The 12241-nt window shown below is 30.6% G+C and overlaps 1 protein-coding gene across 1 annotated transcript; it reads right to left on the reverse strand.

Annotated features, from left to right (window-relative positions):
• Window positions 1-4527: 4527 nt before the first annotated feature.
• On the reverse strand, window positions 4528-5274 carry LOC138339264 (secreted RxLR effector protein 161-like). The gene has a single exon (XM_069290848.1). The coding sequence runs from the start codon at window positions 5272-5274 to the stop codon at window positions 4528-4530; it is 747 nt and encodes a 248-aa protein (XP_069146949.1).
• Between the last annotated feature and the right edge of the window lie 6967 nt (window positions 5275-12241).

Genomic DNA, 12241 nt, shown 5'->3' on the forward strand with positions numbered 1-12241 from the left:
CCTTCATTCTAAAAATTATTGTTTTGATTTATTTGTCCAATTAATGAGATCAAAAAGAGTTTTTAGATATTGTTTTATCTTTACCCTCAATACTTCTTTTGTCTCTAAATACTTGTTAATTTTTGAGTTGACATACCTATTAAGAAAACAATTATTAATATAATGAGTTTATCGTTATCTCTATTAATTATAAAGTTGATAAATTAAAAATTTAAAATTTTTGAGAAGTTCAACTTTTTTCAAAGTAATTAGTATAATAGGTAAAAATATTTTGTCATTTCTTGGTTGGTCAAAATGGATAAGTAATTATTACAACTAAAAAAAAGGAAAAGTAAACAAGTAATAGAGACAAATAGAGTATTAAATGACTATACATAATACTCACTCTGTCCCTATTTACTTCTCCAATTTTTTTTTTATGGTTGTCCCTAATTATTTATCATTTTGACAAATTAAGAAAGATCAGTATTTTTTATCTATTATATCTTCAATTAATTACTTTGAAAAATATAGAACGTTTTAAAAATCTTAAATTTTTAATCCATTCACTCAAAATTTATATGGATAAAATGATAAATTCACCATATTAAGAATTATTTTCTTAATAATCATGTCAATCCAAAAATGAACAAATAATTAGAGAAGGAGAAAATAGTAATACTAAAATTTAAGGTTTCAAAGCACTATTAATAAAAAGCAAAGAAAGACAAAAAAATATACGCGTAAATACATATCCACACACTTAATGTAACAATTTCATAAAAATATTATTCTTACTTATTAATGTTAATGAGCTTATAAAAAATTATAAATACCTAAGTTTAAAAAATAAACTAAAATATTTCAAAAGATATTACACATAACAAGGATAAAATGGACTAGGCATGGAATAAAAAGGAGTGTTTGATGATTTTTATAATATATAATATTATTTATCACCCAATGAGTTGCAGAATTATCAATCTTGTGCGTATAGCTATCAATTAAAGAAGTTTTTTTTTTCTCTGTATAGACTACTATAATAATAATAATAATAATAATTAATAAAATATTAATAATGCTTATATTAATAATATTTGTATAATTTATATTTACATTGATTATGTAAAAATTATTTAAATACATTATATTGTTCTGGTTTAGCTTATTAAAAATAGTATGTATAAATAGATTTATTTATAAAAAATACCCTCAAAAATATAGTAAAAAATATGTAAAAATACACCCAAATTTAAATATACACCAAATAAAAATAAATTTTATACATATTATTTTTTGTGATACATTATATCAAATGATCCTAAGCGAAAACAAGAGACAAATTGAGGAAAAGCTTTTTGTTTCAATTATTCATTAAAAATTTAAGGATGTTGAAACTTTAGCACCAAAAGTGGACGTCTACATTTCAAAACGCATTACCTAGTTAGTAGGACAAGACTTAATGAGACATTCAAGTTGAGTAACACCTTTGCCTTTTTTGATAGAAAAATTACCTAAATAGATGTTTTTATTTTATCATGATTTCTTAAGAAAATAACAATTTAAGAAAATCTTTTTAAAGAAAATTCTCGGATATATCATTCGTCTCTCGATGATACATCTCTTCTCTCTATCGAATATATTTCTCCCCTCTCTGATACATCACCCCCCCTATGTATTCAGATATTTTATCTCTCTTGATACATTCCCCTCTAAAATACATCACTGTCCTATATATCTAGATGTCTGCGGTATATTCAGAAATCTAGTGATGTATTGAAAGTTATAAATTCGATTCTCGTAATTAGAAAATTAGGACGAAAATAATGTAATTAGCTCTTAAAACTATAATATTTATGTAAAAAAAATTCACCATAATATTATTTTTATTATTATTGAGCATTTTTATATGATATTTTCTAAATATTGTTAATTTATTATTTTTGTAATTTTTAGTTGTTAACTATTGTAGACAATAAAATTCTTGTTGAGAATACAATAATCAAGAATGAAAAATTATAGCAACAATTGATTTATTATTTCAAGTGTCAGTGTTACAATCTTTATGATTCCTCTGAATTCGCCTTTTCAAATATGATTTCAAGGGATTTAAAGTTTGATCTTGAATTTGGATTTATCTTGATCTTGATCTTGATCTCTATTTTGATCTTGAACTTGAACTTGGACTAGATCTTGATCTTGGACTTGAACTTTATCTTGATCTTAACTTTCTAGTTGAATTCAAGGGCTTGAAGCTTGATCTTGAATCCGGTGGTCTTGATCTTGATTGTTCTTGAACTTAATCTTGGACTTGCACTTGGACTTGGACTTGATCTTGATCTTGACTTGAAATTTATCTTGATCTTGACTTTCTAGTTGAATTCAAGGGCTTGGAGCTTGATCTTGAATCTGGTATTCTTGATCTTGATCATTCTTGAACTTGATCTTGGACTTGAACTTATACTTGGACTTGGTCTTTATCTTGACTTAAACTTTATCTTGATCTTGACTTTTTAGTTGAATTAAAGGGCTTGGAGCTTGATCTTGAATTCGGTGGTCTTGATCTTGATTGTTCTTGAACTTGATCTTGGACTTGAACTTATACTTGGACTTGATCTTGATCTTGGCTTTCTAGTTGAATTCAAGGGCTTGGAACTTGATCTTGAATTCGGTGGTCTTGATCTTAATCGTTCTTGAACTTGATCTTGACTTCTTCAAATCTTGAACTTGAACACTTGAATCCTTGAATTCTTGAACTTGTAGAGAAATTTATGGATTTTGATCCACGAGCTTTCTCTATCTTGTTGTTTAGAATTCTTGGTTCTTTTTTCTGAATTTAGGGGTGGGCATAAACACCGAAAAACCGAAACACCGAACCGAACCGAATTTTTTTAGAATTTCGGTTTCGGTATTTCGGTTTTCGGTTCGGTATTCGGTTTAATTTTTTGTATTTTTCGATATTTCGGTTCGGTTTTCGGTACATATTACTTTGGAATTCGGTATTTCGGTTTAAACCGAAATTTTATGCTATAATTTAATAATTTATAAATTATATTATATTAATTAATAATTATTAATATTAAATATTTTTTTTAAAAAAAAGTAAAAACCCTAATACCCTACTTTTGACTCTTTCTCTTTCTACCAGATTTTTTCAATTCACTCCTCATCTTCTTGACTTCTTCCTCTTCATTTCTCTCTTCCTCTTCTACTCCAAGTCTCCAACCACTCTTGTCTTCCCTGAAGCACCGCCAGGCGCCAGCCACAACAAGGGAAGCAGCAGCCAGCCGCAGCCAGCAGCACAGCAGCAACCAGCCGCCGCCCGCCAGCAGCACAGCAGCAGCCAGCCGCAGACAGCAGCAGCCAGCCGCGACAACACTCAGCAGCAGCCAGCCGCCAGCCGCAGACAGCAGCAGCCAGCCGCGACAACACTCAGCAGCAGCCAGCCGCCGGACGTGCAGCAGTCAGCAATCAGCCAGCTGCCGGACGTGCAGCAGTCAGCAGTCAGCCAGCCGCCGGACGAATTAAAATGGCCCATTAAAAAACCAAATTAAAAAACCGAACCGAATTAATAAAAACCGAACCGAATTAACAAAAACCGAACCGAACCGAAATATTTCGATTCGGTATTCGGTACGCAATTTATAAAAACCAAAAACTGAAAAAACCGAAAAAAAAACTGAACCGAACCGGAAAACCGAATGCCCACCCTATCTGAATTATGAGACCCCTATTTATAGTTTTAGAATAGCGGAGTTGCGATTGGAACAGGACTCCCTTCGGCCAATCAGATTTAAGTGAAATATTATATGGGTTTTATGGGGCGGGCTTTAATAAAATTTATATTTATTTGAATTTAAATAATTAAATTAATTATATTAATATATTTATTAATTTCGACTAATATATTTATTAATTTAATATAATTTGAATAACTATATAAATTTATATTTAATAAATTTGAAGCGACTACAACTATATTTTGGAGTGTTCATTTGTATTGCAAAGTGAGATATTATATTTTGGATAAAAATTATCTTTTTCCTCGAATATTAATTTAAAATTTTAAAACTGTTATAAAATCAAGATTATAAAAAGAAGACAAGAGAAGTAGATGGAGAAAGACTTTCTTCTTATTCAAGTATATGTAAGTTTCATATGTATATCATACAATAGTGAATGAACAGCCCTATTTATAGAGTGAGAAATCACTCCAAAGGTCACCATATTAAGTATCATAATAAATAGATACATTCTTATCCAAAAAGGTTCATGAAACCTAGTGAATATGAATGGTTGTTCATGTACTAACTTTATGGACTATCCACTTAATCAATAGATTTATAGCACTCTCCCTTGGATGTCCATAGATATTGTGCCTCGTTAAAACCTTACTAGAAAAAAAACCCTGTGGAAAAAAATTCTAGTGAAGGAAAAAGAGTACATATATCTTTTGATACACATTATTTGCTGCCTCATTAAAAATCTCTCTAGGAAAACCCAGTGGGACAAAACATAGGCTAAGGAAAAAAGAGTACAGTGCGTATTTTACTCCCCCTGATAAAAAGCACGATTCAGATGGTTAAGTTTTCGCATTCCAATTTTGTGAACCATCTTCTCAAGAGTCGAGGCCGGTAAATATTTGGTAAACAAATCTGCTGGATTATCACTCGAACAAATTTGTCGCACATCAATATCACCATTCTTCTGGAGATCATGTGTGAAGAATAACTTTGGTGAAATGCGTTTCGTTTTATCTCCTTTTATAAAGCCTCCTTTTAATTGAGTTATGCATGCAGCATTGTCTTCAAAGAGTATTGTGGGTATCTTGACGTCACACTTCAAACCACATCTTTCTTTGATGGAATGTATTACTGATCTTAACCATACACATTCTCTACTTGCTTCGTGAATGGCTATTATCTCAGCATGATTTGAAGAAGTAGCGACAATATACTGCTTCGTAGATCGCCATGATATAGCAGTACCTCCGTATGTGAACAGATAGCCTATTTGTGATCGAGCTTTATGTGGATCAGATAAATAACCTGCATCTGCATGACCAACAAGATTTGCACTATCTTTGTTAGTATAAAACAGGCCCATATCATTAGTTCCCCTTAGATATCGCAATATATGTTTAACTCCATTCCAATATCTTCGTGTAGGGGAAGAACTATATCTTGCTAACAAATTAACAGAAAATGCTATGTCAGGTCTTGTAGCATTAGCAAGATACATAAGTGCCCCCAATTTCACTAAGATAAGGTACTTCTGGACCAAGAGGTTCCTCATTCTCTTCTTGAGGTCGGAATGGATCCTTACTCACTTCAAGTGATCGGATAACCATTAGAGTACTTAATGGATGTGCTTTGTCCATGTAAAATCATTTCAAGATTTTCTCAGTATAGGTAGATTGATGGATGAAGACCCCGTCTACTAAATATTCTATTTGTAGTCCAAGACAAATTTTTGTCTTTCCAAGCTCTTCCATCTCAAATTCATTCTTTAGATATTCAATTTCCTTTTGAACCTCCTCTGGAGATCCAATGAGATTAATGTCATCAACATAAACAGCAAGAATAACAAACCCCAATGTTGTTTTCTTAATAAAAATGCAAGGACATATGACATCATTCATATAATCTTGTTTTATCAAGTACCCACTGAGGCGATTATACCACATGTGCCCTGATTGTTTTAATCCATATAATGACTTTTGTAATCTAATTGAATACATTTTCTGATATTTTGAACTACATGCTTCAGGCATTTTAAGTCCTTCTAAAACTTTCATATAAATTTCATTATCAAGTGCACCGTAAAGGTAAGCTGTAACCACATCCATTAGATGAATTTCAAGATTTTCATGTACAACTAAACCGATGAGATATCGAAAAGTTATTGCATCCATAACAGGTGAATATGTTACTTCATAGTCGACACCGGGTCGTTGAGAGAATCCTTGTGCAACAAGGCGCGCCTTGTATCTTACAATCTCATTTCTCTCATTTCTTTTTCGTACAAAGACTCATTTATAGCCAATTGGTTTAACATCACAAGGCGTTTGGACTACTGGTCCAAAAACCTCACGCTTAGCAAGTGAATTTAGTTCTGATTGAATTGCTTCTTGCAATTTATGCCAATCACGTCTTTGTCGACATTCTTCGACAGATAGAGGTTCAAGATCCTCATTTCCTTGCATAATGTTAAGTGCAACATCATATGCGAAAACATTATCTACTATAATTTTTAATCGATCTAAAATAATCTCATCACCTGTAGAACTTATTGAGAGTTCTTCATTTACTTTAGTCTCGGGTTCACTGATCTCTTCAGGAATATCAGGATTAATCAGATCTTGAATTTCTTCGTGAAATTCTTTTGTAGTGTCATTTTTTGTAATTCTTTTTCTAGGATTTTTATCTTTTGAACCCAATGGTCTACCATGCTTCAGGCGTATTTGTGATTCAGGAGTTATGACACTTGTAGATGGTCCTTTTGGGACGTCAATACGGATAGGCACATTTACTGCAGGAATATGTGACTTTGTTATCCTTTTTGAATCAATAAATGTGTCTGGCATTTGATTTGCTATGTTTTGTAAATGGATGATCTTCTGGACCTCTTGTTCACACGCAGGAGAGCGTGGATCAAAATGAGATAATGATGAAACTTTCCGTGCAATTTTACTTTTAAGTTTATTTTTCTCTCCCCTAATTGCGGAAAATTTGTTTCATCAAATCGACAATCTGCAAATCTTGCAGTGAATAAATCTCAAGTCAATGGCTCAAGGTAGTGAATTATTGAGGGTGAATCAAACCAAACATATATGCCTAACCTTCTTTGAGGGCCCATCTTGGTGCGCTGAGGTGGTGCTACAGGCACATATACAGCACATTCAAAATTCAAAGATGAGCAATATTTGGTTCATGGCCAAATACCAATTGTGATGGGGAGTATTTATTTTAATGAGTCGGTCTAAGACGAACAAGTGATGCTGCATGTAAGATAGCATGACCCCAAACAATAGTAGGCAACTCACTTTTCATAAGTGCGCTTAATAAATGACTCAGCAAGGCCATTTTGAGTATGAACATGAGCTACAGGATGTTCAACTTTTATCCCTACCAATACGCAATAAGCATTAAAAGCTTGGAATGTGAATTCGCCAGCATTATCAAGGCGAATTGTCTTAATGGGATAATCAGGAAATTGCGCTCTTAATCGTATTATTTGTGCCAATAATTTTGCAAACGCCAGGTTGCGAGATGATAAGAGGCACACATGATACCATTGAAAATGCGTCTATTAGGACCATAAAATATCTAAACGACCCACTAGATGGGTGAATACGTTCACAAATATCCCTATGTATTCGTTCCAAAAATTGAGGGATTCAATGTTAACCTTCATTGGTGATGGCCTAGTAATCAATTTGCCTTGGCAACAAGCAGCACACGAAAACTCATCATTTGTAAGAATCTTCATGTTCTTTAATGGATGTCCATTTAAGTTTTCAATGATTCGTCTCATCATTATTGATCCAGGATGACCTATTCGGTCATGCCAAAGCACAAAAGTCTTTAAGTCAGTAAACTTCTGGTTTACGATAGAGTGTGCTTCAATCATACTTATTTTTGCATAATACAGACCAGAAGATAAAGTTGATAATTTCTCCAACACATATTTCTGGTCTGAGACAATCTTGGTAATACCAAGGTATTCAACATTCATTTCATTTATTGTCTCAACATGATATCCATTTCGGCGAATATCTTTAAAACTTAACAAGTTTCTTTGGGATTTAGAAGAGAACAAAGCATCTTCTATGACAAGTTTTGTCCCCTTAGGCAGAAATATAGTAGTTCTTCCGGAGCCTTCTATTAAGTTTGAATTACCAGAAATTGAAGTAACATTTGTTTTTCTTCTAAGCCAGTAGGAGAAGTATTTCTCATCTTTGAATATAGAGTGCGTTGTTCCACTATCAATTACACAAATATCTTCATGATTGATCATTGAGACATCCATATACACTTCAAGATAATAGATATAAAAGAAATAAACATTATAATATTATTACTAAACAAAAATATTACACAACCTTTTAGTTGTTTACAAGTCTAGGAAAACATATTCATACTAGTTCATATAAAAGACAAAAATAAAATATATTTACATTATCACAGACCCATCACCTATCAGGTGATCTATCTTTCCTTCGGGATTCTCAAAGAAATCCGCTACATCTAGATGCATGGGTTCAACAGTATCTTCCGTGATAAAGTTGGCTTCTGCGTTACTTTTCACCTCCTTCAGGGAAGCTTGATATAACTCAACCAGGTGCCTTGGCGTACGACAACTACGTGACCAATGTCCTTTTCCTCCACATCGATAACATTTGTTGTCTGAATTTTTCTTGTGCACTACGTCATGTTTTTCATTCTTCTTTTTACACTACTGGTGTTGAAGGTTATTATTTAGTGCAAGAAGATCACCACTATTGAAATTTCTTCCTCGACCACGACCACGACTGGGGCCACGACCTTTTTTATGCCTAGATTGGTGAAAATTTTGTAGTATTTACTTCAGGAAATGACATAGAACTAGTAGGTCAACTTTCATGGTTTTTCATCAGTAATTCATTATGTTGTTCAACAACAAGGAGATGTGAAGTTAATTCAGAATACTTTTTAAATTCCATTTCTCGGTATTGGTGATGCAGAAGCATACTCGAGGCAGGGAAAGTGGAAACATTTTTTCCAGCATATCATGGTCGGTGATATTTTCTCCACATGGAAGAATTATACTCACTGATAGATTTAAAATCTTGAAGTCTCAAGTGGATCCAGTCATAACGTGCATGTGGAAGGACGACCAACTTCAGGTGGTCATATCTATCTTTTAAATTGTTCCACAACACCAGAGGATCCTTAACAGTGAGATATTCCATTTTCAAACCCTCATCAAGGTGATGATGGAGAGATATCATCGCCTTAGCACGGTTTTGATTCAATGCTTGATTATTTTCTTAGATGGTGTCTGTTAGACCCATCACATCAAGATGAATTTCTGCATCGAGTGCCCATGATAGATACATTTTTTCCGATATGTCTAGAGCAAGAAATTCAAGTTTAGAAATATTAGACATTATTTAAATAAAAGGAAATTCATACCTCCAAGGCTTTTAAAGTCTTTACTTCAACTGACAGAGACTCGTGCTGATAACGTGTTATAAAATCAAGATTATAAGAAGAAGACAAGAGAAGTAGATGTACGAGAAGACTTTCTTCTTATTCAAGTATATGTAAGTTTCATATGTATACCATACAATAGTGAATGAACAACCCTATTTATAGAGTGAGAAACACTCCAAAGGTCACCATATTAAGTATCATAATAAATGAATACATTCTTATCCAAAAAGGTTTATGAAACCTAGTGAATATGAATGGTTGTTCATGTACAAACTTTATGGACTATCCACTTATTCAATAGATTTATAACAAAAACATATTTTACCACTTTAAATAATAAATATCTTCTCTCTTTTAACTTAATTGAACATTTTAAATATTAATGTTACCCTCTAAATTAAATCTTTATCTTTTTTTTATTCTTTTAATATTTCTGTCTCTCTTTCTAATCTATACTAGTGAATTTATTCGCGCTTCGCGCGATTATAAAAATGATAAGTTATGAATAATTTTATTGAGTATCATATAATTAAAGATGTGTTTGCAATATAATCGTTAGACCTTGATTTTTATAACAAAGAATAATATATAAATTTAATGCATAATTAAACTTTAGAGTTTTTACTGACATCCACTTCATAGGTCGATCATAATTTAATAATTTGTATCTTCTTTTTTGAGTCAAACTAAATATGCAAACAATAAACATAAAGAATATAAAAACAACAAAAGAATAAATAAATCAATGTGATGATTACTACATAATCTAGCATCTCTCGAAAAATAACCATAAAAAATCAATGTGATGATTTCTATAAAATTTGACTATCTTTATTTATACGACTATAATATCTAATATCAATATGATTATTAATTACTTTAGAAATTAGAAAAATAAAAAGTTATTAATGTAATGAAAATAAATATCATTAAAACTTATATTAAAGAAATGACTTTTTAGTTTCTTTAACATTTTATTTAATATAATTAATAGAATTAAAGAATTGAGTTTTAAATGAGAAAATAATATCAATTATTAATTAATAATTAGTTATACTTTTTCAAAAATAAGAAATTCAAAATCTACTGTTTCGCTTAAACATAAAAATATCTTCCTTATATTCCTATTATTACCTTTTATTTGATATATATATATATATATATATATATATATATATATATATATATATATATATATATATATATATATATATAAGAAAAACTAAACACCTGTCACTCAAGAAAAAAGATGAAGTTAAAAAATAAAATAAAAATAAGTTATAAATAAATTTCAGACAAAAATGACAAATTACAAAAAAAAAAAACTTTAATCATGATTGTGATAGAGATTTATCAGAATTTAAGAAGTGTTTTATTTTTGTAATGAATGAAAGAAATTTAGGAGTGTTAGGTTTTATTTGTCCTAAATTTCTTGCCATAAATATGTTTTCCTTTTATGAAAAGGTTTTGGATTGACTAATCCTTTTTCTAGTAGGAAAAGGTTTAGGACTCTATAAATAGAGGCATGTTCCTTCTAACTTAATCAGCATTCACAATATAGTCTTTAAGGGCTTTGAGAGTTTTGGTTAGGGGAGAATTTATGGGTCACAAGCTTGATAAGTTATCACTTGTGTGAACCTCCCATGTATTCCGAGTGAATTGGTTGAGGTTGTTTTCCTCTATATTTTGTACTCTCATATTTATAGTGGATTGCTCATCTCCTTTGTGGACATAGGTCGATTGACCGAACCACGTTAAATCTTTGTGTCTTTTGGTATATTTCTCGTTGTCTTCTTACTTGTGTTCATTCGAGGTTTGCTTTGCTAGCTTTCGCATTTACATCTGCTTATTTTCGGTCCTAACAAAGAGAAGGAAAGAAAAGTTTTAGAAAAATTAACTAATAGTATTTTATTAATGATGAAAAATAAGATATTTTAATTTCTTCAACATTTTACAACAAATTAAATGAAATTAGTTGAGAGAAAATTAATGAGGAGAATATATTTATGGTAATAAAAAGGAGACATAACTAAAACATATATATATATATTACAAAAATAATAGAAATAGAAGGTACAATGTTATATTATGGTAATAAGGATTAGAGTTAAATAAATTTCTTTTTAGAAAATTATAAAAATAGAAGGTAGAAAAAAGAATTTGGATAAGAATAATAAATTGTAGCAATAATAAAGAAAGATGACAATGAATAAATTGTAATAATGATGAGAAAGTTTCATATACTTTTTTTCCAAATTTCATAGATTGAGAAAATAAAAAATAGAAATATGTAACAAAATAAATGATTGCAAATTAAACTTAAATTTTAATTATATTACATGAAATCTTCTCTTTCTTTTTTTTTTAAAAAAAGAAAACAAATGTTTCACCATGATTTATTAATCAACAAAACTAAAAAATAGTATAACTATCAATTTCAAAAGTGGATCGATTCCCAATAATCAAAAAGGAAAATAAACTATAGCACTAACTAAAATTTAAAAAAAGAAAAGTAAATAAACAAATGTAGAAGAATGACAAGAGCTTCAAAGGTTTTCAAATTCCATATCCAGACGTCTTTTTCGATCAGTCGCGCAGAAATCCATGGCTATCTCGACACTATCATATCCGTCCGACTTTCATCTTCTATAAACAATCTCATGTCCAACGTGTAGCAATCTAATGGTATGTGTTTATATAGTATTCAAAAGTTAATGTTAAAAAACTTTTCAAATTCTCTAATTAAATGTAAAGAATAAATTTTCTTAAATTTTACAATTAAGGAAAATGTTTATAATGTAAGAAATTGATAATTGAAGCTTTTATGTGTATGATTTAATGAGGGAGTGATTAAATACTATGCTTTAATATTCTTCAAAAACATTACATAATATTTTATGTTTTAAAATAAAAAAAGCTAAAAAAGAACCCTCAAATAAATAAATAAAAATTTAGGCCTTAGAGGCATGTCATATCAGCGTTCTAGATTCATAAATCTTATTTTGAAGCAAAATGTAACGTGCGTAGAACTTGACCCCTAAATCATCCTTTGATTATTGATATAT

The sequence above is a fragment of the Solanum lycopersicum genome, chromosome 11 (assembly GCF_036512215.1).
Source record: "Solanum lycopersicum chromosome 11, SLM_r2.1".
NCBI lineage: Eukaryota > Viridiplantae > Streptophyta > Magnoliopsida > Solanales > Solanaceae > Solanum > Solanum lycopersicum.